The 26,850-nt window shown below is 51.0% G+C and overlaps 1 protein-coding gene across 1 annotated transcript; it reads left to right on the top strand.

The window, feature by feature from the left end:
* The first annotated feature begins 254 nt into the window (after positions 1-254).
* Positions 255-21,849, top strand: LOC144610207 (lysoplasmalogenase TMEM86A-like). The gene is made up of 3 exons (XM_078428786.1): positions 255-502; positions 15,776-16,037; positions 21,118-21,849. Exons 1-3 carry the CDS (start codon positions 464-466, stop codon positions 21,540-21,542), a joined length of 726 nt encoding a protein of 241 aa, XP_078284912.1. The 5' UTR covers positions 255-463; the 3' UTR covers positions 21,543-21,849.
* The last annotated feature ends 5,001 nt before the right edge of the window (positions 21,850-26,850 follow it).

Raw genomic sequence — 26,850 nt, 5'->3', positions numbered from 1 at the left:
GAATACGGGACAAGGGCTGTCCCGTACGGGACAAACCAGTTCAGCCCAAAATACGGGATGTCCCGGCTAATACGGGACAGTTGGCAACACTACTCGAGGGGCTGAATGGCCTACTCCCGCACCTATTTTCTATGTTTTAAATGTAAACGAGATATAGATGGTGCCTCACTTTGCTCGTGTGCACATCAGTATTTCGGTCGCTCGCCATCTGCTGGAACAAGCCCCTGCCTTGTGCAGACAGAACCAATCCCCAGTCCCCTGCAGGGAACACCCACAAAAGCAGAGGCTTGCCGTGGGCTGGGGTGGGAGCGAGCCAGAGACAAGCTCCCGAAGCTCTGTGCTTCCTGACTCAACTTGCAGTGAACATTGGCAGAGACGGGACCGAGAGGCTGACACACATCAACAGGGAGCTCTGGTCTTGTGGGAGAGGGTCCTGTCTGTGCAAGGAGATGGTCAGACAACGATGGGGGTGAAGGAGAAGTGGCCCAGAGATTGGTTCCAAGTAAGGAATGTTTTTGAACTATGTGCCTGTTCCACCCATGTTAATGTCATGGCCAGGACCAGCCCAGAACTGCTGGCTTCTGTCCAAATGATTGCCAGCTGTGCTTGTAACTCTGATCTCTCTCTCTCTCTCTCTCTCTCTCTCTCTCTCTCTCTCTCTCTCTCTCTCTCTCTCTCTCTCTCTCTCTCTCTCTCTCTCTCTCTCTCTCTCTCTCTCTCTCTCTCTCTCTCTCTCTCTCTCTCTCTCTCTCTCTCTCTCTCTCTCTCTCTCTCTCTCTCTCTCTCTCTCTCTCTCGCTCTCGCTCTCTCTCTCTCTCTCTCTCTCTCCCTATCCCCTCTTTCTCTCTCTCTCTCCCTCCCTCCCTCACTCCTTCCCTCCCTCTCCCTCTCTCTCCCTCTCCCTCTCTCTCTCTCTCTCTCACTCTCTCTCTCGTCTTTTGGTTGCAAGGCATCAGGTTTCCTGCTCAATGCAATGCAGTGCGGTGCCAGGAAAGTTTTCCCTTTGCTGTGTTACTCAGTCTTGGAAGTAGGGCCGGAAAACCGGGATCAGGAGCAACAACCCCGGCTGAGGTTTAGCTGCTTGTGTCTGAATGGCAGTGCGGTCAGGCAACTATCTTCAGCACCCCTCCCCATCTCCATCTGCCCCACATCCCCATCAACCCCACCCCCTCTATCGCACCCCCTCCCCTCTCCATACTCACCCTCACTCACCCACACTCACCTGCCCTCACCTGCCCTCACCCCCCTCACCCGCACTTACCCACACCCACCCACACTCACCCGCACTTACCCGCACCCACCCACACTCACCCGCACTTACCCGCCCTCACCCACACTCACCCCCCTCACCCACCCCCCTCACCCCCCTCACCCACACTCACCCACCCTCATCCACACTCACCCGCCCTCACCCACACTCACCCCCCTCACCCCCCTCACCCACCCCCCTCACCCACCCCCCTCACCCCCCTCACCCACACTCACCCACCCTCATCCACACTCACCCGCCCTCACCCACACTCACCCACACTCACCCCCCTCACCCCCCTCACCCACCCCCCTCACTCACACTCACCCACCCTCATCCACACTCACCCGCCCTCACCCACACTCACCCACACTCACCCCCCTCACCCCCCTCACCCACCCCCCTCACCCACCCCCCTCACCCCCCTCACCCACACTCACCCACCCTCATCCACACTCACCCGCCCTCACCCACACTCACCCACACTCACCCCCCTCACCCCCCTCACCCACCCCCCTCACCCACCCTCACCCACCCTCATCCACACTCACCCGCCCTCACCCACACTCACCCACACTCACCCCCCTCACCCCCCTCACCCACCCCCCTCACCCACCCCCCTCACCCCCCTCACCCACACTCACCCACCCTCATCCACACTCACCCGCCCTCACCCACACTCACCCACACTCACCCCCCTCACCCCCCTCACCCACCCCCCTCACCCACCCCCCTCACCCCCCTCACCCACACTCACCCACCCTCATCCACACTCACCCGCCCTCACCCACCCTCACCCACCCTCACCCACACTCACCCACCCTCACCCACCCTCACCCACACTCACCCACCCTCACCCACACTCACCCACACTCACCCACACTCACCCCCCTCACCCACCCCCCTCACCCACACTCACCCACACTCACCCACACTCACCCACCCCCCTCACCCACACTCACCCACACTCACCCACACTCACCCACCCCCCTCACCCACACTCACCCACACTCACCCACACTCACCCACACTCACCCACCCCCCTCAACCACACTCACCCACACTCACCCACCCCCCTCACCCACACTCACCCACCCTCACCCACCCCCTCACCCACACTCACCCACACTCACCCACCCCTCACCCACACTCACCTGCCCTCACCCACACTCACCCACACTCACCCACCCTCACTCACCCACACTCACCCACACTCACCCACCCTCACCCACCCACACTCACCCACACTCACCCACCCTCACCCACACTCACCCACCCACACTCACCCACACTCACCCACCCTCACCCACACTCACCCCCCTCACCCACACTCACCCACACTCACCCACACTCACCTGCCCTCACCCACCCCCCTCACCCACACCCACCCACACTCACCCACCCTCACCCACACTCACCCACCCTCACCCACACTCACCCACCCTCACCCACACTCACCTGCCCTCACCCACCCCCCTCACCCACACTCACCCACACTCACCCCCCTCACCCACACCCACCCACACCCACCCACACTCACCCCCCTCACCCACACTCACCCACACTCACCCACCCTCACACTCACACTCACCTGCCCTCACCCCCCTCACCCACACTCACCCACACTCACCTACACTCACCCCCCCTCACCCACCCTCACCCCCCTCACCCACACTCACCCACACTCACCCACACTCACCCACACTCACACTCACCCACACTCACCCCCCTCACCTGCCCTCACCTGCCCTCACGCACACTCACCCACACACACACCCACACTCACCCACCCTCACTCACACTCACCCACACTCACCCTCACTCACCCACACTCACCCGCACTCACCCACACTCACCCACACTCACCCTCACTCACCCACCCTCACCCTCACCCACACTCACCCCCCTCACCCACACACCCACCCTCACCCTCACCCACACTCACCCACACTCACCCACACTCACCCACACTCACTCACACTCACCCACACTCACCCACACTCACTCACACTCACCCACACTCACCCACACTCACCCTCCCTCACCCACACTCACCCCCTCACCCACACTCACCCTCCCTCACCCACACTCACCCCACTCACCCACACTCACCCCACTCACCCACACTCACCCCCTCACCCACACTCACCCCCTCACCCACACTCACTCACACTCACCCACACTCACCCACACTCACCCACACTCACCCTCCCTCACCCACACTCACCCCCTCACCCACACTCACCCTCCCTCACCCACACTCACCCCCTCACCCACACTCACCCCCTCACCCACACTCACCCACACTCACCCTCCCTCACCCACACTCACCCCACTCACCGACACTCACCCCACTCACCCACACTCACCCCCTCACCCACACTCACCCTCCCTCACCCAGACTCACCCACACTCACCTGCCACGACCATTGACTGCGCCGATCCCCACCTCCACTCACCTGGATTCCAGGCCCAGTTCCAGACCCACAGCCTGACGAAGGATCTCGACCTGAAACGTCACCTATCCATGTTCTCCAGAGATGCTGCCTGACCTGTTGAGTTCAAATTCTGCGATAGAAGCTGAATTTAGCCATTCGGCCCATCAGGTCTATTCCCCCATTTGATCATGGCTGGTCTATCTCTCCCACCTAACCCCATTCTCCTGCCTTCTCCCTGTAACCTCTGACACCCGCACTAATCAAGAATCTATCTAACTCTGCCCTAAAAATATCCACTGGCTTGGCCTCCACAGCCTTCTAATGCAATGAATCCCACAGATTCACCACCCTCTGACTAAAGACATTCCTCCTCATCTCCTTCCTAAAGGAACGTCCTTTTATTCTGAGGCTGTGACCTCTAGTCCTAGACTCTCCCACGAGTGGAAACATCCTCTCCAGGTCCACATCCAGTTACTCCAGCACTTTGTGTCCTTTTGTGTGTCACGAGCATCTGCAGATCCTTATATCCATTACTTATACAATGGTAATTCCTTACTTGGTTATAGTGGACAATCGCCAATATGGACACCCTACCTCCACTATGGTCTATTACAACGAGGGTTTACTGAACATCACCAGGTTATTTTGGCCCTACCTTATCAGAGCTATTCCCTTCGTCTTAATTGTCCACCCCCTGCAGCTTAAAACTAACTAATAATCTTACGTTCTCAGTTCTGATGAAGTTACCTCAACCTGAAACATTATCTCCGTTGTTCAGGAAGGAACCTCAGTTGCTGGTTTAGGCACAAAATGCTGGAGTAACTCAGCGGGTCAGGCAGCATCTCTGGAGATAAGGAATAGGTGACGTTTCGGATCGAGATCTTTCTTCAGGCTGAGAGTCTTCCTGCCGAGTTTCTCTGTTTGTATCACCCTTGCCTCACAACCAACAATGGATCATTGTGGGCTCCAGCTTTGCCTGGTCATCGGCGATTTGTTCCGTGTACCTTTTCACACCTCTAGTTTCCCTCTCCCCTGACACTTAGTCTGAAGAAGGGTCTCGACTCGAAACGAAACGTCACCCATTCCTTCTCTTCAGAGATGCTGCCTGTCCCGCTGAGTTACTCCAGCACTTTGTCACTACACTAATTCTGTTTCTCTCTCCACAGATGCTGCTTGACCCCACTGAGCATTTCTAGTATTTTTGAATTATATTTCAGATTTCCAACATCTGCAATGAAAAATAATTATATTTACAGCTAAAATATCAGCTAGAAATGTATCCGCATATTTTGCAAAGTAAGGCAATTGCAGTTTGGATCAGGCAGTCGCCATGTTGTACTAAACACATCAGGGAGACCCAGGTGCAAAGATACTAGAGGAGCAAGATAGACCACTCGACCCTAAAAACCGTAGTACGTCACGGCGCCATTTTAGTCGGCAGAAACTTGCAGAAACGTTTAAAAAGAAAAATAACAAAAATCTGTGAATTGATAGATGAGATATATTCTGCATTTTAATGGTATCATCACACATACTGTTCCCCCAAAACACTGATTACACTGCGAGAGGCAGAGCGAACGGCGGGCTTTGCTTACTAAAATGGCGGCCGTTACGCTCCTTTGCGTACTACACTTCAGTATAGGCGATTTCAACGGAGTGGCCCATCTTGCTCCTCTGGTATCTTTGCCCAGGTGGTCACAGGCTCCGCTTATGTAAGAATGTTTTCATCCCAGAAGGTTATGGTGTACAGAAGAACATAGAATGTAGAACAGTGCAGCACAGGAACAGGCCCTTCGGCCCGCAATGTCTGTGCCGAATAAGCTGCCATGACCAACCATTATCTGCCTGCACATAATCCATATCCCTCCACTCTCTGCACATTGATGTGCCTATCCAAAAGTCTCTTGAATGTCACTATGGTATCTGCCACAACCACCACCCCTGGCAGCATGTTCCAGGCACCCACCACCCTCTGTGTAAATAAACTTGCCCCCCCCCACGTCTCCTTTAAACTTTAGCCCTCTCAAGTTCACAAGTTATAAGACATTCGGCCCATCGACTCCACTCCGCCATTCAATCATGGCTGATCTCTGCCTTCCTAATTCCATTTTCCTGCCTTCTCCCCATAACCCTTGACTCCCGTTCTAATCAAGAACGTGTCTATCTCTGCCTTAAAAATATCCACTGACTTGGCCTCTTGTGGCAATGTTCCACAGACTAACTACTCTCTGACTAAAGAAGTCGCTCCTCACCTCTCTAAAAGAGCACCCTTTAATTCTGAGGCTATGACTCTCTGGTCCGAGACTCTCCCACCAGTGGAAACATCCTCTCCACATCCACTCTATCTATGCCTTTCATTATTCTGTACGTTTCAATGAGGTCCCCCTTCAACCTGTCAAATGCTCATTGTATGTTAACCCACTCATTCCTGGGATCGTTCTTGTAAACCTCCTCTGGACCCTCTCCAGAGCCAGCACATACTTCCTCAGATATGGGGCCCAAATTTGCTCACAATGCTCCAAATGCGGCCTGACCAGCGCCTTATCACACAAACGTCGCACATTCCTTCTCTCCAGAGATGCTGCCTGACCTGCTGAGTTACTCCAGCAGGTTTTTGTGAAACCTCAGCATTTCATTTCTGTTTTTGCATTCCAGTCCTCTTGATATTAATGCTAGCATTGAATTTGTCTTCCTTACTACTGATTCGACTTGCAAATTAACTTTTTGGGAGTCCTGGTTCCTTTGTACCTCCGATTTCTGGATTCTCTCTCCATTTAGAAAATAATCTACGCCTTTATTCTTATTACCAAAATGCACGACTCCACACTTTGCTACGCTATATTCCATCTGCCACTTCTCTGTCCCCTCTCCCAACCTGTCCACGTCCTTCTGCAGAGTCCTAGCTTCCTCGACACTGCCTGCCTCTCCACCTGTCTTAGCATCATCTGCAAACTTGGTCACACAGCCTTCAATCCCCTCATCCAAAATATTAATGTACCACGTGAAGAGTACTGGCCCCAGCACCGAACCTTGCGGGACTCCACCAGTCACTGGCAGCCAACTCTTTGCCTTCCGTGCTAGTATCTGCCCTTCAATGCCATGGGCTCTCAGCTTCCCAAGCAGCCTGACGTGCGGCACCTTACTGAAGGCCTTCTGAATATCTCGGTAAACAACATCTACAGCCTCCCCCCTCTCTGTCCTGCTATGAACTTCCTCAAGGAACTCCAGCAGATTCGTCAGGCAACATCTTCCCTTCACAAAACCATGCTGACGTTGGCCTATTTTATCGTGAACTTCCAAGTACTGCCTAACCTCATCCTTTATAATTGACCCTAAAATCTTCCCAACCACCGAAGTCAGGCTAACCTTAAAGCTATGCCCGATACGATTGGAGATTTCCATTCTGGGAAGTAGGTTCAGGCAGTCTATCCACTCTGCACTTCTCACAGTGTTATGTACTTCTAGCAGGTCTCCATGCAACCTCAGGTGTTCCAGAGAAAACAATACAAGTCTGTCCAACCTCTCCCTGTAACTAATGTCTTGTAATCCAGCCATCATTCTGGTAAACCACGTCTGACAATAGACAATAGGTGCAGGAGTAGGCCATTCGGCCCTTTGAGCCAGCACCACCATTCACTGTGATCATGGCTGATCATTCTCAATCAGTACCCCGTTCCTGCCTTCTCCCCATACCCCCTGACTCCGCTATCCTTAAGAGCTCTATCTAGATCTCTCTTGAATGCATTCAGAGACTTGGCCTCCACTGCCTTCTGAGGCAGTGAATTCCACAGATTTACAACCCTCTGACTGAAACCCTTTCAGTCTGCACCCTTTCCAAAGCCACCACACCCTTCCTGTAAGAGGGCAACCAGAACTACACACACTGGTATGAACTGGTGAACACTGATCCACTGAATTTCTTCAGGCCTTTACTGTGCCTGTTTCTGACCGGGTGCAAACTGCCATGGACACAAGTATTGTACACATGTATTGTAGCATTATCAGACTCATACAGCTATCCTAGACTGGCTCTGACCAGACACGTGGTTCGGGAGAAATGTTTCATCCAGTGTTCCTGCATGTTTGGCCTCTCTCTGCTTTCATCTTGATATCATATCATATATATACAGCGCGGAAACAGGCCTTTTCGGCCCACCAAGTCCGCGCCGCCCAGCGATCCCCGCACACTAACACTATCCTACACACACGAGGGACAATTTTTACATTTACCCAGTCAATTAACCTACATACATATATGATAGACACAAAACGCTGGAGTAACTCAGCGGGACAGGCAGCATCTCTGGAGAGAAGGAACGGGTGACGTTTCGGGTCGAGACCCTTCTTCAGACTGAAAGTCGGGGGAGAGGGAGACACAGAGATAAGGAAGGGCAAGGTGTCAAAACGAGACATCGAAAGAGATGCGGATCTAGGAAAATGTAGAATAGATCATGGTTAACTAGGAGAAGGTGACAACAAAGTAAACAGGGAAGATGTAATCAGGGAGACAGTCAGACTGGTGGGAGAACTGGGATGGGGGAGGGATGGAGAGAGAGGGAAAGCCAGGGTTACTTGAAGTTAGAGAAGTCAATGTTCATACCGCTGGGGTGTAAGCTGCCCAAGCGAAATATGAGGTGCTGTACCTGACAATGGAGGAGGCCCAGGGCAGAAAGGTCAGTGTGGGAATGGGAGGGGGAGTTAGTGTTTGGCAACCGGGAGATCAGGTAGGTTCAGATGGACTGAGCGGAGGTGTTCAGCGAAACGATCGCCGAGCCTGCGCTTGGTCTCGCTGATATACAGGAGTCGACATCTGGAACAGTAGATACAGTAGATGAGGGTGGAGGAGGTGCAAGTGAACCTCTGCCTCACCTGGAAAGACTGTCGGGGTCCTTGGATGGAGTCGAGGGGAGTCAAGTCAATTTTATTTGTGTAGCACATTTAAAAACAACCCACGTTGACCAAAGTGCTGTACATCAGTTCAGGTACTAAGAACGAACATACAATGGCACCCAAACATAACAGCACATACATAAACAGTTCACAGCGCCCCCTCAGAGGGCCTCAAACGCTAGGGAGTAGAAATAGGTTTTGAGCCTGGACTTAAAGGAGTCGATGGAGGGGGCAGTTCTGATGGGGAGAGGGATGCTGTTCCACAGTCTAGGAGCTGCAAACACAAAAGCGCGGTCACCCCTGAGCTTAAGCCTAGACCGCGGGATAGTCAGTAGCCCCAAGTCGGCCGACCTGAGGGACCTGGAGATAGAGTGGTGGGTTAGAAGATTTTTGATATATGGGGGGGCAAGCCCGTTTAGGGCTTTGTATGTGACTAGGAGGAGTTATAGGGACAGGTGTTGCATCACCTGCGGTTGTAGGGGAAAGTACCTGGGGAGGGGATGGTTTAGGTGGGAAGTGATGTTAACCAGGCAGTTGTGGAGGGAACGGTCTCTGCGGAAAGCAGAGAGGGGCGGAGATGGGAAGATGTGGCTAGTGGTAGGGTCCCGATGGAGGGGGCGAAAATGCCGGAGGATTATGTGCTGTATGCGATGGCTGATGGGGTGAGAGGTGAGGACAAGGGGAACTCTGGCCCTGCTGTGACTAGGGGGGAGGGAGAGTGAGCAGAGCTGTGGGATATCGAGGAGATATTAGACTCACTGGCTGATAGTTCCCAGGCTTTCCCTTGCAGCCCTTCTTGTAGAGAGGCACAACATTAGCCACCATCCAGTCTTCCCGCACTTCACCTGTATCTGATGATGGTTTGTAAATCTCAGCCAGGACGCCCCCAATCTCTTCTCCAACTTCCCACAGAGGCCTTGGATATATCTGATCGTGCCCAGGAAGTTTATCCACCTTCATACACTTTAAGATGTTCACCACCTCCTCGACTGTAATCCTGACTGTCCTCAAGATTCTTCCATTAACTGTCCCAGCCTTCACAACCTTGCCCATCCTATTCGGCTCCACACAGAGATGGCCGCTTTGGTTTCTAAGGGGCCTCATTCTGTCTGTCATCACTCTCTTTCCCTTAGAGACACAGTGTGGAAACAGGCCCTTCGGCCCAACTCGCCCACACCGGCCAACAATGTCCCAGCTACCCTAGTCCCACTTGCCTGCGCTTGGTCCATAACCCTCCAAACCTGTCCTATCCATGTACCTGTCCAACTGTTTCTTAAACGATGGGATAGTCCCAGCCTCAACTACCTCCTCTGGCAGCTTGTTCCACACACCCACCACCCTCTGTGTGAAAAAGTTACTCCTCGGATTCCTATTAAATCTTTTCCCCTTCACCTTGAACCTATGTCCTCTGGTCCTCGATTCCCCTACTCTGGGTGAAAGACTCTGTGCGTCTACCCGATCTATTCCTCTCATGATTTTGTACAGCTCTATAAGATCACCCCTCATCCTCCTACAGTGTCCGGGCCTACAGCGCTCCCCCGGGCCTAATACGGGACAAGGGTGGTCCTGTACGGGACAAACCAATTTAGCCCAAAATACGGGATGTCCCGGCTAATACGGGACAGTTGGCAACCCTAGTGTTGGAAGTGGCTGGTTCCAGCTTCTGGGCCAGGTTACTATGCGCCCCCTGCTAGCACTGTTTTAAAATGTTTTGGTCAATGTTGGCACCTCTGCCCGCTCTTTAGCATTTATTATCTTCTTCCAATTTAACATACGGCCGTACAGGTGCTGACAGTGTGGTTTCCAGCACATCGGGGTGGCAAGGTGGTGCAGCAGTAGAGTTGCTGCCTCACAGTGCCAGAGACTCTGGTTCAATACTGGCTACGGGTGTTGTCTGTACCGAATTTGTACGTTTTTGTTTTAGAGATACAGCGCGGAAACAGGCCCTTCGGCCCACCGGGTCCGCGCCGCCCAGCGATCCCCGCACACTAACACTATCCTACACCAACTAGGGACAGTTTTTACTTTTGCCCAGCCAATTAACCTACATAACGTTCATAATTAACTACATAACAATTAACGTTCTCCCTGTGACCTGCGTGGGTTTTCTCCGGGTGCTCCGGTTTCCTCGCACACGTACAGGTTTGCAGGCCATTTGGCTTCTGTAAATTGTTCCTCATGTGTGGGATGCGAAAGTAAGATAACGTCGAACTAGTGTGAACAAAATGATCGATGGCTGGCATGGACTCGGTGGGCCGAAGGGCCTGTTTCCATGCTGTATCTCTAAACTAAACATTGGGAAAAACAGATGCAGATTGGGCAGATACTTTACAGCTTATTTATAAATTATCTACAGATTATCTATCTCAGGTCGGCCGACTTGGGGCTACTCACTATCCCGTGGTCTAGGCTTAAGCTCAGGGGTGACCGCGCTTTTGCGGTTGCAGCTCCTAGACTGTGGAACAGCATCCCTCTCCCCATCAGAACTGCCCCCTCCATCGACTCCTTTAAGTCCAGGCTCAAAACCTATTCTACTCCCTAGCGTTTGAGGCCCTCTGAGGGGGCGCTGTGAACTGTTTATGTATGTGCTGTTATGTTTGTGTGCCATTGTATGTTTGTTTCTTAGTACCTGAACTGATGTACAGCAATGTGGGTTGTTTTTAAATGTGCTATAACAATAAAATTGACTTGACTTGACTTGAATCAGTCCACGACATAGAACAGGATAGAATCTCTCCCTGTAGCTCAGCCCCGCGAGTCCCGACAACATAAATCTTCCCCGCACTCTTTCCAGGTTAATGGTCAGCCATGATCACATTGAATGGCGGTGCTGGCTCGAATGGCTTCCTCCTGCACCTATTGTCTATTGTCTATTGTCTATAATGGCATCTATCATTATCATGGGGTGATCAAAACTGAACACAATGCTCCAAATGCAGCCTCACCAAAGTCTTGTGTAGGAAGGAACTGCAGATGCTGGTTTATACCAAAGATAGACACAAAATGCTGGAGTAACTCAGCGGGACAGGCAGCATCTCTGGAGAGAAGGAATGGGTGACATTTCGGGTCTGACGAAGGGTCTCGATCCGAAACGTCACCCATTCCTTCTCTCCAGATGGCGGCGCTGCCATAGCAGCTGCAGCTTACCTGCGGTCCATTTGTCTTTGTGTTTTTGTTGTTTTTTTGTCTTAATTGTAGTTGTGATGTCGTGTTTTTGTGTTTGTGTACTATGTGTGTATGTGGGGGAACTGTAAAATTGTAAATATGTGTCCCTTCCGAACGGAGACCCGACCTTTGTTTTCTGGGCCGTGTCTCCGTTCCTGCTGCGGCCTACCATCGGCCCAACTCCTGGAGCTGGCAGCCTCCAGGGCTCTGGTTCGCAGAGCACGCGGACCGGACTTTCCATCACCGGAGCCGGCCGTCTTCGGAGGCTGCGGGAGCGGCTGCGACTCGCCTTAGGCTCGGGCCGCGTGGATTGGGGCTTGGGTCGCGGACATTTCACCGACCGGCGCAACCTAAGATATGCCGCGGGATATTTCTCTGCTGGGCGGGGGCTTCAATGTCGGGAGCCACGACCGCCCCGACGTGCAGCAACAGCGGCAGCAGCAGCGTGTTCGCCCGCCCCGGATCGGACTTATCATCGGTGGAGCCGGCCGTCTTCGGAGGCTGCGGGAGCGGCTGCGACTCGCCTTAGGCTCGGCCCGCTGCGGACCGTCCGGCGCGGCCTGCAACCACAACAGCCTGACTGCGGGAGAGGACAGCAGGAGAAGGGAAAAGACATTGTGGCCTTCCATCACAGTGAGGAGAGGACTGGAGGAGACTCACTGTGATGGATGTTTTCTTGATGGATGTTTCTTTTGTGTGTTTTGGGGTTGTGTAATTTTAATGCCTATTTTGATGCTTTTGTTGTTGGACTGTGGGTGACTGAATTTCGTCCAATTTGGATGACAATAAAGCTATCTTGAATCTTGAATAGACAATAGACAATAGGTGCAGGAATAGGCCATTCGGCCCTTTGAGCCAGCACCGCCATTCAATGTGATCATGGCTGATCATTCTCAATCAGTACCCTGTTCCTGCCCTCTCCCCATACCCCCTGACTCCGCTATCCATAAGAGCTCTCTCTTGATTACTCCAGCATTTTGTGTCTCTCACCAAAGTCTTTATATATTGTTCTGAAACCTATACCATTTTGTATTTGTAAGGTTATGAGCTCAGATCCTGGGTCTTGATTTGAATCACTGTTGTCATTGTTTCAACTACAATAGATTCCAATTCATGGAATAAATACATGAATATAAATCTCGTGCTGTAATGAGCCGCAGAGACCAGCAGAGGCCGCTCATCTTCTAGTATTGGTTTCAGTGACCCTTGCTGTCAAAGTAAGATGACATGGAAAGTGAGAGTGGGCTGAATCACGATCAGCTGGTGGGTGTATAGAACCAGCTGCCAGAGGAGCTGGTGAGCTGTGGCCCTGCGATGGATCACAAAGATAACACATACTACCTGAGGGTAGACACAAAATGCTGGAGTAACTCAGCGGGTCAGGCAGCCTCTCGGGAGAGAAGGAATGTCCAGCCCCCTCCCCTGACATCAGTCTGAATAAGGGTCTCGACCCGAAACGTCACCCATTCCTTCTCTCCAGAGATGCTGCCTGTTGGGTTGCCAACTGTCCCGTATTAGCCGGGACATCCCGTATTTTGGGCTAAATTGGTACGGGACCGCCCTTGTCCCATATTAGGCCCGTGGGCCGCTGTCGGCCGGGACAGTGTGGGCGAACGGAGTGTGTTCGGGGAGCGGGGCCAAATGTGTTCGCCTAACGGGGGTGGCGTAGCAACCCATCTCCCGGCCCGGGCGGCCGCCATTGGTGGAGCGGGAGCACGTGGCCGCTGGCTGGGTGAGGTCACGTGGGGCGCGGGGCGGTGACGTCACCTTGTCTCATATTTGGGAGTGAGATGCTGCCTGACCCGCTGAGTTACTCCAGCATTTTGTGTCTACCTTCCATTTGAACCAGCATCTGCAGTTCTTTCCTACCTAAGTGTATCTATCCAAAAATGAACACAAAAATACTAAGTGGGACTACATCTGCAAAACTGGTCCACAGTCAGAAAGCAACATAACTTGAAGGAGGGAACAATGAAGGGGAACAATGGGCGAGTCCAGAACCAGGGGCCACAGTCTTAGAATAAAGGGGAGGCCATTTAAAACTGAGGTGAGAAGGGACTTTTTCACCCAGAGAGTTGTGAATTTGTGGAATTCTCTGCCACAGAGGGCAGTGGAGGCCAAATAACTCGATGGATTTAAGAGAGCTCTGGGGGCTAGTGGAATCAAGGGATATGGGGAGAAGGCAGGCACGGGTTACTGATTGTGGATGATCAGCCATGATTTAAGAGAGCTCTGGGGGCTAGTGGAATCAAGGGATATGGGGAGAAGGCAGGCACGGGTTACTGATTGTGGATGATCAGCCATGATCACAATGAATGGCGGTGCTGGCTCAAAGGGCCGAATGGCCTCCTCCTGCATCTATGTTTCTATGTAAGAGGTGAAAAAATGTTCAAGTTAGTTTCAGTTTTAGTTTTGGAGATACAGCATGGAAACAGGCCCTTCGGCCCACCGAGCCCACGCCGACTATCCCGTTCACACTGGTTCTGTTATCCCACTTTCTCATCCACTCCCTACACACTTTGGGGCAGTTTGCAGAGGGCCGATTAACCGACAAGCCCTCACCTTTTCGCGTTTTCCGGTTGAAGCCGCAGCACCTGGTGGAAACCCGCGCGGTCACAGGGGGTACGTGCAGACTCCACACAGGCAGCACCCATCATCAGGATTGAACCTGTGTCTCTGGCGCTGTGAGGCAGAGGCTCCACCAGCTGTGCCACTGTGCCGTGCTGAGTATTGAATGGTTATCAGGGCCAAAGGGCCTCCTCCTGTAACTACACAGAACATGGAATAGTACAGTGCAGGAGCAAGGCCGTTTGTCCCCAGCGGTGCTGGCTGGAAGGGCCGAATGGCCTCCTCCTGCACCTATTGTCTATTGTCTATTGTCTATTGTCCCCCACGTCTGTGCCAAACACGATGCCAAGAGCAATTCTCATCTGCCCGCATATAATCCATGTGGTCTCAGGGAGAGCGTGCAAACTCCACACAGACAGCATCTGAGGTAGGATCAAACCCGGGCCTCTGGTGCTGTGAGGCAGCGGCTCTACCAGCCACAACACTGGTATTCCACCACAAGTTTGGCAACGCTATGCACTATTATCCTTCGATAAATCCCGGAACTTGCGGATTCAAGGGATGTGGGGAGAAGGCAGGCACGGGTTACTGATTGTGGATGATCAGCCGTGATCACAATGAATGGCGGTGCTGGCTCGAAGGGCCAAATGGCCTCCTTCGGCCCACCGAGTCCATGATCGCCCCACATTACCACACACTATCCTACACACACTAGGGCCAATTTACACTTTTGCACTGGTGAGGCCGTGGTTTATGACGCAGGACTTTGAAGGAAGATGGATCGAGTATTGACCTACCTTCATGGCAACAAGAATGGAAGGTGCAGGTAGATGAGACTAGGTCAGGGGGAATGGTCGGCGTGGACTGGTAGGGCCGGACAGGCCTGTTTCCATGCTGTAGTTGTTATATGTTATATATATGTTAATGGAAGGCATTAGCCTCTCTTAAGAAACCCACACCCATCTTTTAGATTTTTTTTTAGATTTAGAGATACAGCGCGGAAACAGGCCCTTCGGCCCACCGGGTCCGCGCCGCCCAGCGATCCCCGCACACTAACACTATCCTACACACACTAGGGACAATTTTTACATTTTACCCAGTCAATTAACCTACATACCTGTACGCCTTTGTACATCTTGTTCATTGTCCACAAGGGTGAACATCTTAAGAGTGATTTTGTATAGTTTTGGAGATACAGCATGGAAACAGGCCCTTCGGCCCACCGAGTCCGTGATGCCCCCCCCCCCCCCCACAATACCACACACAATCATAGAGTCATAGAGTGGTACAGCATGGAAACAGGCCCTTCGGCCCACCGTGTCCACCCCGACCACCGATCACATTTTCTAAATTTCTATATTAACTTAAAATACAGTTGAAACAAATAAGTTCGAGTACCGCATTATCGTAAAACTGCCTTAAATAATTGTCTCTAAACCTAACTATTCTTTTGTTTTCACCAAAGGTACTGAAGGAGAGTTCCAGCTTTGTGCCTTTCCTGCTGAGTGTCTTTGTTTACTTCGCCTTGGCCTCACAGTCTTCCTGTCCAGTGTGGCTGAAAGCTGTCCTGAAATGCTTGCCGATTTTGCTCCTCTGCGCCTATACTGTGACCCTTCGGATCGATCTGCACACGCACTCGAAGGCCCCGAAGCTCCTTGCCGGCCTGCTGTTTTCCGCAGCTGGAGATGTCCTCCGCAGCCTGTCATCACAGCTGGACCACCTGTACGGTACGTGGGGGGAAGCTGGCGATAGCAGCAGCTGATGCACGTAACTTCGTTTTTGTTTCAGAGGTACAGCGTGGAAACAGGCCCTTCGGCCCACCGAGTCCGTGATGCCCCCCCCCCTCAATACCACACACAATCATAGAGTCATAGAGTGATACAGCATGGAAACAGGCCCTTCAGCCCACCGAGTCCGTGATGCCCCCCCCACAATACCACACACAATCATAGAGTGATACAGCGTGGAAACAGGCCAGAATCTGCACAAAGTTGCCCACCTTTGCCCACGGTAGCCTGGTCCGAGAAAGGTTAGATTGCTCGGAATCCGAGCTGATCTAGCCAATTAGAGTCAGACGGAAATAGGCCCTTCGGCCCAACCTGCCCATGCCAACCAAAATCTACATTCGTCCCACCTGCACGTTTGGCCCATATCCCTCCAATCCTATCCTATCCCTGTCCAAATGTCTTTGCAATGCTGTTATAGTACCTGCCTCAACTACCCACCCTGGCAGCTGATTGGATTCAAAATTGACTTGGAAAAAGGACTCAAAGGGTAGCTGTGGAGGATTGTTTTCCCTCTTGGAGGTCTGTGACCAGTGGACTGTGCAGCGGTTGGGGGTGTTATTTGTATTCATTTGTGCATCTATATTAATGATTTCAATGACCCTCATACATTGTTAGTAAATTTACAGGTGACGCCAACATTGGTTGTACAGTGGACAATGAGGAGGGATCCCTAAGCTTACAAAATATCTAAATTAGGTACAGGCGACACAGTGTTGCAGCGGTAGAGTTGCTGCATTACAGCGCCAGAGATCTGCATTCATTCCCAACTATGGGTGCTGTCTGTATGGAGTTTGTACGTTCTCCCTGTGATGGCATGGGTTTCTTCCGGGTGCTCCGGTTTCCTCCCACACTCCAAAGACGTGCAGGTTTGTAGGTTAATTGGCTTTGGTGACATTGTAAATTGTCAATAGACAATAGGCAATAGGTGCAGGAGGAGGCCATTCGGCCCTTCGAGCCAGCACCGCCATTCAATATGATCATGGCTGATCATTCTCAATCAGTACCCCGTTCCTGCCTTCTCCCCATACCTCCTGACTCCGCTATCCTTAAGAGCTCTATCCAGCTCTCTCTTGAATGCATTCAGAGAATTGGCCTCCACTGCCTTCTGAGGCAGAGAATTCCACAGTTTGTCCTTAGCGTGTAGGATGGTGCTAGGGTATGGGGTGATTGCTGGTCGGCACCAACCCAGTGGGCCGAAGGGCCTGTTTCTACATTGTATCTGTAAAATCCAAAGTTGGGCAGATGACCCAAATGTAATTTAAATGTGAAGTGTTGCAGTTTGCTATGTTAAACCAGAACAGACATTGCACAGTAAATGGTAGACATAGAAACATAGAGACATAGAAAATAGGTGCAGGAGGAGGCCATTTGGCCCCTCGAGCCAGCAACACCATTCATTGTGATCACGGCTGATCATCCATAATCAGTAACCCGTGCCTGCCTTCTCCCCATATCCCTCGATTCCACTAGCCCCCAGAGCTCTATCTAACTCTCTTTCAAATTCATCCAGTGAATTGGCCTCCACTGCCTTCTATGGCAGAGAATTCCACAAATTCACAACTCTCTGGGTGAAAACGTTTCTTCTCACCTCAGTTTTAAATGGCCTCCCCTTTATTCTTAGACTGTGTGGCCCCTGGTTCTGGACTCCCCCAACATTGGTAACATGTTTCCTGCATCCAGCTTGTCCAGTCCTTTTATAATTTTATACGTCTCTGTAAGATCCCCTCTCATCCTTGTAAACTCCAGAGCCATGGAGAGTGTTGTGGAACAGAGAGGTCTGGCACTGTGGTGACGAAAGACACAAAAAGCTGGAGTAACTCAGCGGGACAGGCAGCATCTTCGGAGAGAAGGAATGGGTGACGTTTCGGGTCGAGACCCTTCTTCAGACTGGCTCTGGTCTTGAAACGCCACCCATACCTTCTCTTCAGAGGTGCAGCCTGTCCCGCTGAGTAACTCCAGCATTTTGTGTCCATCCCCGAGTCTGAAGAAAGGTCCGACCCGAAACGTTGCCTATTCATGTTCTCCAGAGACCAGGACTTTGGGTCTTTCTATTGTGGTGATCCAGCCTCATGCAGCTCCCTGCTTCTGTAAGGGGCCACAGTTTAAGAATATGGGGTAGGCCATTTAGACAATAGACAATAGGTGCAGGAGTAGGCCATTCAGCCCTTCGAACCAGCACCGCCATTCAATGCAATCATGGCTGATCACTCTCAATCAGTACCCCGTTCCTGCCTTCTCCCCATACCCCCTCACTCCGCTATCCTTAAGAGCTCTATCCAGCTCTCTCTTGAAAGCATCCAACGAACAGGCCTCCACTGCCTTCTGAGGCAGAGAATTCCACACCTTCACCATTCTCTGACTGAAAAAGTTCTTCCTCATCTCCGTTCTAAATGGCCTACCCCTTATTCTTAAACTGTGGCCCCTTGTTCTGGACTCCCCCAACATTGGGAACATGTTTCCTGCCTCTAATGTGTCCAATCCCCTAATTATCTTATATGTTTCAATAAGATCCCCCCTCATCCTTCTAAATTCCAGTGTATACAAGCCTAATTGCTCCAGCCTTTCAACATACGACAGTCCCGCCATTCCGGGAATCAACCTAGTGAACCTACGCTGCACGCCCTCAATAGCAAGAATATCCTTCCTCAAATTTGGAGACCAAAACTGCACACAGTACTCCAGGTGCGGTCTCACCAGGGCCCGGTACAACTGTAGAAGGACCTCTCTGCTCCTATACTCAACTCCTCTTGTTACGAAGGCCAACATTCCATTGGCTTTCTTCACTGCCTGCTGTACCTGCATGCTTCCTTTCAGTGACTGATGCACTAGGACACCCAGATCTCATTGAACATCCCCTCTTCCTAACTTGACACCATTCAGATAATAATCTGCCTTTCTATTCTTACTTCCAAAGTGAATAACCTCACACTTATCTACATTAAACTGCATCTGCCATGTATCCGCCCACTCACACAACCTGTCCATGTCACCCTGCAGCCTTATTGCATCTTCCTCACAATTCACACTACGGAGATGAGGAAGAACTTTTTCAGTCAGAGAGTGGTGAAGGTGTGGAATTCTCTGCCTCAGAAGGCAGTGGAGGCCAGTTCGTTGGATGCTTTCAAGAGAGAGCTGGATAGAGCTCTTAAGGATAGCGGAGTGAGGGGGTATGGGGAGGAGGCAGGAACGGGGTACTGATTGAGAGTGATCAGCCATGATCGCATTGAATGGCAGTGCTGGCTCGAAGGGCTGAATGGCCTACTCCTGCACCTATTGTCTATTGTCTATTGTTTACTGCTGCTGTTATTCTGCTGCAAGTAAGGATGTCATTGTTCATTTGTCGGTAAATATATCAATGAAACTCTGTTGGAAAAACCTGTTAATTCTGAAGAAGGGTCTCGACCTGGAATGTCCCCTGTACCTTCTCTCCAGAGACACTGCCTGTCTCGCTGAGTTAAGGGCCGGTCCCACTTAGGCGATTTTAAGGCGACTGCCGGTGACTAGGCTGTCGCTGAACGTTCACCGGGGTGTCGCGGGCACGATCGTGAGGAGTCTTCAACAAATCGTAGCGGAGCTCGGCACGTCGCGGAAATATTTACCTGCTAGAAATTTTTCGGCGACAGCTGGCTTGTGGCCAGGTATCGTAGCTTATCGCGGGCGCTGTCTGTCGCACGCTGTCCCCAGCTTTGCTAGCTTGTCGCAGATGCATTTAGAAGCACGTGATATTAAATTAAGAAAAGGCATTTGAAGATACCAGAAGATAGTTTTGTTTGACCAATTTATTTACCGTCAGGACATTTGACAGGTAGATTGGAGGCGTCAGTTTGACGGTCAGGTAAGCGTGGGGATTTCGCGATGTTTCCGAAGGCGGTGTAATCTAGCCAGGTGCTAGTTTCACAAAAAGTTACAAAAAAAGTTACTTGTATCGACCTGGTCGTGGTCACTGTCGTGGTCATCGTCGTGGTCATTGTCGCAGTCATTGTCATGGTCATTGTCGTGGTCATTGTCGTGGTCATTGTCGTGCTCATTGTCGTGGTCACTGTCGTGGTCATTGTCGTGGTCATTGTTGTGGTCATTGCCGTGGTAATTGTCGTGGTCATTGTCATGCTCATTGTCGTGGTCATTGTCGTGGTCATTGTCGTGGTCATTGTCGTGGTCATTGTCGTGGTCATTGTCGTGGTCATTGTCATGGTCACTGTCGTGGTCAATGTCATGGTCATTGCCGCGGTCATTGTCGTGGTCATTGTCGTGGTCATTGTGGTCATTGTCATGGTCATTGTCGTGGTCATTGTTATGGTCATTGTCGTGGTCATGGTGGTCACTGTCGTGGTCATTGTTGTGGTCATTGTGGTCACTGTCGTGGTCATTGTCGTGGTCATTGTCGTGGTCACTGTCGTGGTCATTGTCATGGTCATTGACGTGGTCATTGTCGTGGTCATTGTGGTCACTGTCGTGGTCATTGTCATGGTCATTGTGGTGGTCACTGTCATGGTCATTGTTCTGGTCACTGTCGTGGTCATTGTCGTGGTCATTGTCGTGGTCATTGTCATGGTCAATGTCGTGGTCATTGTGGTCATTGTCGTGGTCACTGTCGTGGTCATTGTCGTGGTCATTGTCGTGGTCATTGTCATGGTCACTGCCGTGGTCATTGTCGTGGTCATTGTCGTGGTCATTGTCATGGTCATTGTTGTGGTCATTGTCGTGGTCATTGTCATGGTCATTGTCATGGTCATTGTTGTGGTCATGGTCATTGTCATGGTCATTGTCATGGTCATTGTCGTGGTCATTGTCATGGTCATTGTCGTGGTCATTGTCGTGGTCACTGTCGTGGTCATTGTCGTGGTCATTGTCGTGATCATTGTAAAAGAAAATTTCGGCGATCTGCTATGACTTTGACAGTCGCGGGCAATCGCCTAAAAAATCGGGTAACTGGGAATTACTCCAGCATCTTGTGCCTATCTTCAGTTTAAACTATAATCGGCAGTTCCTTCCCTCACCGTTAATTCTGTTGTTCTTTCAGGTGACTCCATGTTTGGGCTCGCACACATCTGCTACATCTGGATGTTCGGTTTGAGGCCCTTGAACCTGCTGGCGGGCGTTTTCCTGCTGATTATAGGCACCGTCTACCTGCTGTTCCTGAGCAGATGCCTATGGGAGCACCGGCCCATCCAGTGGGCAGCCTACATCTACATCGGTTTGATTGGAACCATGGTGTGGCGTGCCAGTGCTGGGGCACTTTTCACCCGCCAGTGGTCTTGGGTCAAACTGCTTGCCACTGTTGGAGGAATGCTCCTCGTGGTCTCCGATTTCACCTACACCGTGAGTGCCTTCTGCTTCCCAGTGTACCACTCTGGACTGATCGCTGCCACCTACTACGTGGCCCAGATGCTTATCACAATCTCGGCTGTGCACAGCGAGAGTGCAGTTGTCAAGAACAGAAAGTAACGCAAATCCACCATTGTCTCCAACAGTGAAGTGTCGTTCTGCAGCCGTTAAGATACTGGAGGTCAGGAAAGAAAAGCCCGTGTTTATTTTCTCTGTTGCAAAGACGTAAGCCTTATTCTTCCGAAGATAGACACAAAATGCTGGAGTAACTCAGCGGGACAGGCAGCATCTCCGGAGAGAGGGAATGGGTGACGTTTTGGGTCGAGACCCTTCTTCAGACCCAAAATTACTCCAGCATTTTGTGTCTATCTTCGGTTGAAACCAGCACCTGCAGTTCCTTCCTCCATCCTTATTCATCCTCTCTTGCCGCTCATCTACATTCTGTAAAACAAATATAAATAAATATTTTCCTAAAAGAAATTGTGATGCTCCTTCTTTGTGGCCCGGTTTATATCTCCTCATCTCTTCATGCAAGCCCTGCTGAGCCCAGGAGAACAATAGACCGACCGGGCAAGCTTTCAGAACGATGTAGTATTTATAGCACAGAAGCTGACCAGTTGACTCCAATGGTTAATGCAGGTATTTGTACCTTTGCACCGCTCCCCTCTCTGCAACCCTCCCTGTCAACATGTCCTTGCATTTGATTCTCCCTGAGCCCAGGCAGCTTGCTACATGAACAACAAAGGTAGACACAAAATGCTGGAGTAACTCAGCGGGTCAGGCAGCACTTCTCGGGAGAGAAGGAATGGGTGACGTTTCGGGTCGAGACCCTTCTTCAGACTGATGTCAGGGGAGGGGGCGAGACAAAGATAGGATGTAGTAGGAGACAGGAAGACTAGTGGGAGAACTGGGAAGGGGGAGGGGAAAGAAAGGGACAGAGGAACCTTCTGAAGTTGGAGGTCAATGTTCATACGGCACGGTAGCGCAGCGGTAGAGTTGCTGCTTTACAGCGAATGCAGCGCCGGAGACTCAGGTTCGATCCTGACTACGGGTGCTGCACTGTAAGGAGTTTGTACGTTCTCCCCGTGACCTGCGTGGGTTTTCTCCGAGATCTTCGGTTTCCTCCCACACTCCAAAGACGTACAGGTATGTAGGTTAATTGGCTGGGTAAATGTAAAAATTGTCCCTAGTGGGTGTAGGATAGTGTTAATGTGCGGGGATCGCTGGGCGGCACGGACTTGGTGGGCCGAAAAGGCCTGTTTCCGGCTGTATGTATATGATATGATATGATATACCGCTGGGCTGTAAGCTGCCCAAGCGAAATATGAGATGCTGTTCCTCCAATTTGCGCTGGACTTACTAAGACATCTTTGATTTAAATCAGCAACTGCAGTTCTTTCCTACACATTCTATGCTCAGTTCCCTAACTGATGAAGGGCAAGTGCTTCACACAGAGGGTGGTGGGGTATATGGAGATGAGGTAGAATCTCTGATTGCTGGTCGACACTAACGGGAGCATTTTTCATTTCATTTGGAGCAGACCAAATGTGTGGGAAGGAACTGCAGATGCTGGTTTAAACCGAAGGTAGACACACAAATGCTGGAGTAACTCAGCGGGTCAGGCAGCATCTCTGGAGAAAAAGAATGGGTGACGTTTCGGTCGAGACCCTTTATCATTGTTACTTTTTTGCACATCTTTCATTTATTTGTTCAATATCTCTCTGCACCATCGTCGATATCTCTCATTTCCCTTTTCCCGTGACTTTCAGTCTGAAGAAGTGGTCTCGTCTCGAAACGTCACCCATTCCCTCTCTCCAGAGATGCTGCCTGACCCGCTCAAGCTATGAGGCAGCAGCTCTCCCATCTGCACCACCGTGCCCCAGTTTGGAACGCATTGGCTGGGAAGGTCGACACAAAATGCTGGGATAACTCAGCGGGACAGGCAGCATCTCAGGAGAGAAGGAATGGGTGACGTTTTGGGTCGAGACCCTTCTTCAGACTGAAAGTCACGGGAAAGGGAAATGAGAGATATCGACGATGGTGTAGAGAGATATTGATCAAATAAATGCAAGATATGCAAAAAAGTGACAATGATAAAGGGTCTCGACCGAAACGTCACCCATTCCTTCTCTCCAGAGATGCTGCCTGTCCCACTGAAAGGTGCCTGGAAAGGTGGTTGAAATCTCTCAAGATTTAAGAATCATCTGGATGTGCATTTAGATATCCAAGGCATAAAAGGCCATGAACAGAGTACTAGTGTAGATAGATTTATTCACAAAATGCTGGAGTAACTCAGCAGGTCAGGCAGCATCTCGGGAGAGAAGGAATGGGTGACGTTTCGGGTCGAGACCCTTCTTCAGACTGATGTCGGGGGTGGGACAAAGGAAGGATATAGGTGGAGACAGGAAGATAGAGGGAGATCTGGGAAGGGGGAGGGGAAGGGAGGGACAGAGGAGCTATCTGAAGTTGTAGATAGGTTTATAATGGTTGGGATGGACATGGTGGGCTGAAGGGCCTGTTCCTGTGCTACATAACTCCATGAGAACGGCCCTGGCTCAATGACAAAGGTTAATGCACTGATTATTTTAACTCACAAAATGCTGGAGTAACTCAGCAGGTCAGGCAGCATCTCAGGAGAGAAGGAATGGGTGACGTTTCGGGTCGAGACCCTTCTTCAGACTGATGTCCATTATTATTTTAACTTGTGTATTTAGTTTGAAATTCTAAGCCACTGTTCTAAGGAAATGATGATTGTCTCTCTGAGATTTTTACCACAAATAAAAATCACTTAGCTGCATGGTAGCACAGCGGTAGAGTTGTGGCCTTACAGCACCAGAAACCCGGGTTCGATCCTGACTAAGGGTGCTGTCTGTACGGAGTTTGTACGTTCTCCCCATGACTGCGTGGGTTTTCTCCGGGTGCTCCGGTTTCCTCTCACACTCCAAAGGCGTACAGGTTTGCTGGTCAAATGGCTTCAAAACGGATAATTTAAGAATTGTAAATTGTCCCTGGTGTGTAGGATGGTGTGTAGGATGATGTGTAGGCTGGTGTGTAGGATGGTGTGTAGGATGGTGTGTAGGATGGTGTGTAGGATGGTGTGTAGGATAGTGCTGGTAAATGGGCTTATCGCTGGTCGGTGCAGACTTGTTCGGCCTAAGGACCTGTATCTCTGTATCTCTAAACTAAATTTCACACCAGAGTGGAACAATTAGTTTAGTTTAGTTTAGAGGCACAGCGCAGAAACAGGCCCTTCGGCCCATCGGGTCCGCGCCGACCAGCGATCCCCACACATTAACACTATCCTACACACACTAGGGACAATTTTTACAATTACCAAGCCAATGAACCTAGTGTAAGAAAATAACTGCAGATGCTGGTACAAATCGAAGGTCTATATAAGCCAATTAACCTGCATACCTGTACGTCTTGGGAGTGTGGGAGGAAACCAAATATTTCCCAAGCAGGTCACGGGGAGAACGTACAAACTCCGTACAGACAGCACCCGTAGTTGGGATCGAACCCGGGTCTCCGGCGCTGCGTTCGCTGTAAGGCAGCAGCTCTACCGCTGCTCCACCGTGCCGCTCTGAATTCATGCCCAATTTCACCCCCCCCCCCCCCCCGATGTTCTTGTGGATTTGTCAACAAACGTCAGTGGGAATGGAAGAAGACTGAGAATTTCACCCAACGTATCACCTCTCCTGCCCGGATCTTGCACCTTCCGTGAAGTTAGTTATGTTATAAAGCATGGAGTCATGGTGGCGCAGCGGTAGACAATAGACAATAGACAATAGACAATAGGTGCAGGAGGAGGCCATTCGGCCCTTCGAGCCAGCACCGCCATTCAATATGATCATGGCTGATCATTCTCAATCAGTACCCCGTTCCTGCCTTCTCTCCATACCCCTCACTCCGCTATCCTTAAGAGCTCTATCCAGCTCTCTCTTGAAAGCATCCAACGAACTGGCCTCCACTGCCTTCTGAGGCAGAGAATTCCACACCTTCACCACTCTCTGCCTGAAAAGGTTCTTCCTCATCTCCGTTCTAAATGGCCTACCCCTTATTCTTAAACTGTGGCCACTTGTTCTGGACTCCCCCAACATTGGGAACATGTTTCCTGCCTCTAATGTGTCCAATCCCCTAATTATCTTATATGTTTCAATAAGATCCCCCCTCATCCTTCTAAATTCCAGTGTATACAAGCCTAATTGCTCCAGCCTTTCAACATACGACAGTCCCGCCATTCCGGGAATCAACCTAGTGAACCTACGCTGCACGCCCTCAATTGCAAGAATATCCTTCCTCAAATTTGGAGACCAAAACTGCACACAGTACTCCAGGTGCGGTCTCACCAGGGCCCGGTACAACTGTAGAAGGACCTCTCTGCTCCTACACTCAACTCCTCTTGTTACGAAGGCCAACATTCCATTGGCTTTCTTCACTGCCTGCTGTACCTGCATGCTTCCTTTCAGTGACTGATGCACTAGGACACCCAGATCTCATTGAACATCCCCTCTTCCTAACTTGACACCATTCAGATAATAATCTGCCTTTCTATTCTTACTTCCAAAGTGAATAACCTCACACTTATCTACATTAAACTGCATCTGCCATGTATCCGCCCACTCACACAACCTGTCCAAGTCACCCTGCAGCCTTATTGCATCTTCCTCACAATTCACACTACGGAGATGAGGAAGAACTTTTTCAGTCAGAGAGTGGTGAAGGTGTGGAATTCTCTGCCTCAGAAGGCAGTGGAGGCCAGTTCGTTGGATGCTTTCAAGAGAGAGCTGGATAGAGCTCTTAAGGATAGCGGAGTGAGGGGTATGGGGAGAAGGCAGGAACGGGGTACTGATTGAGAGTGATCAGCCATGATCGCATTGAATGGCAGTGCTGGCTCGAAGGGCTGAATGGCCTACTCCTGCACCTATTGTCTATTGTCTATTGTTTACTGCTGCTGTTATTCTGCTGCAAGTAAGGATGTCATTGTTCATTTGTCGGTAAATATATCAATGAAACTCTGTTGGAAAAACCTGTTAATTCTGAAGAAGGGTCTCGACCTGGAATGTCCCCTATACCTTCTCTCCAGAGACACTGCCTGTCTCGCTGAGTTAAGGGCCGGTCCCACTTAGGCGATTTTAAGGCGACTGCCGGTGACTAGGCTGTGGCTGAACGTTTGCCGGGGTGTCGCGGGCACGATCGTGAGGAGTCTTCAACAAATCGTAGCGGAGCTCGGCACGTCGCGGAAATATTTACCTGCTAGAAATTTCTCGGCGACAGCTGGCTTGTGGCCAGGTATCGTAGCTTATCGCGGGCGCTGTCTGTCGCACGCTGTCCCCAGCTTTGCTAGCTTGTCGCAGATGCATTTAGAAGCACGTGATATTAAATTAAGAAAAGGCATTTGAAGATACCAGAAGATAGTTTTGTTTGA

Source organism: Rhinoraja longicauda, chromosome 36 (genome assembly GCF_053455715.1).
Source record: "Rhinoraja longicauda isolate Sanriku21f chromosome 36, sRhiLon1.1, whole genome shotgun sequence".
Taxonomy (NCBI): Eukaryota; Metazoa; Chordata; class Chondrichthyes; order Rajiformes; family Arhynchobatidae; genus Rhinoraja; species Rhinoraja longicauda.
Note: the sequence above shows the minus strand (reverse complement) of the source record. Positions and strands in the feature narration are given on the sequence as shown.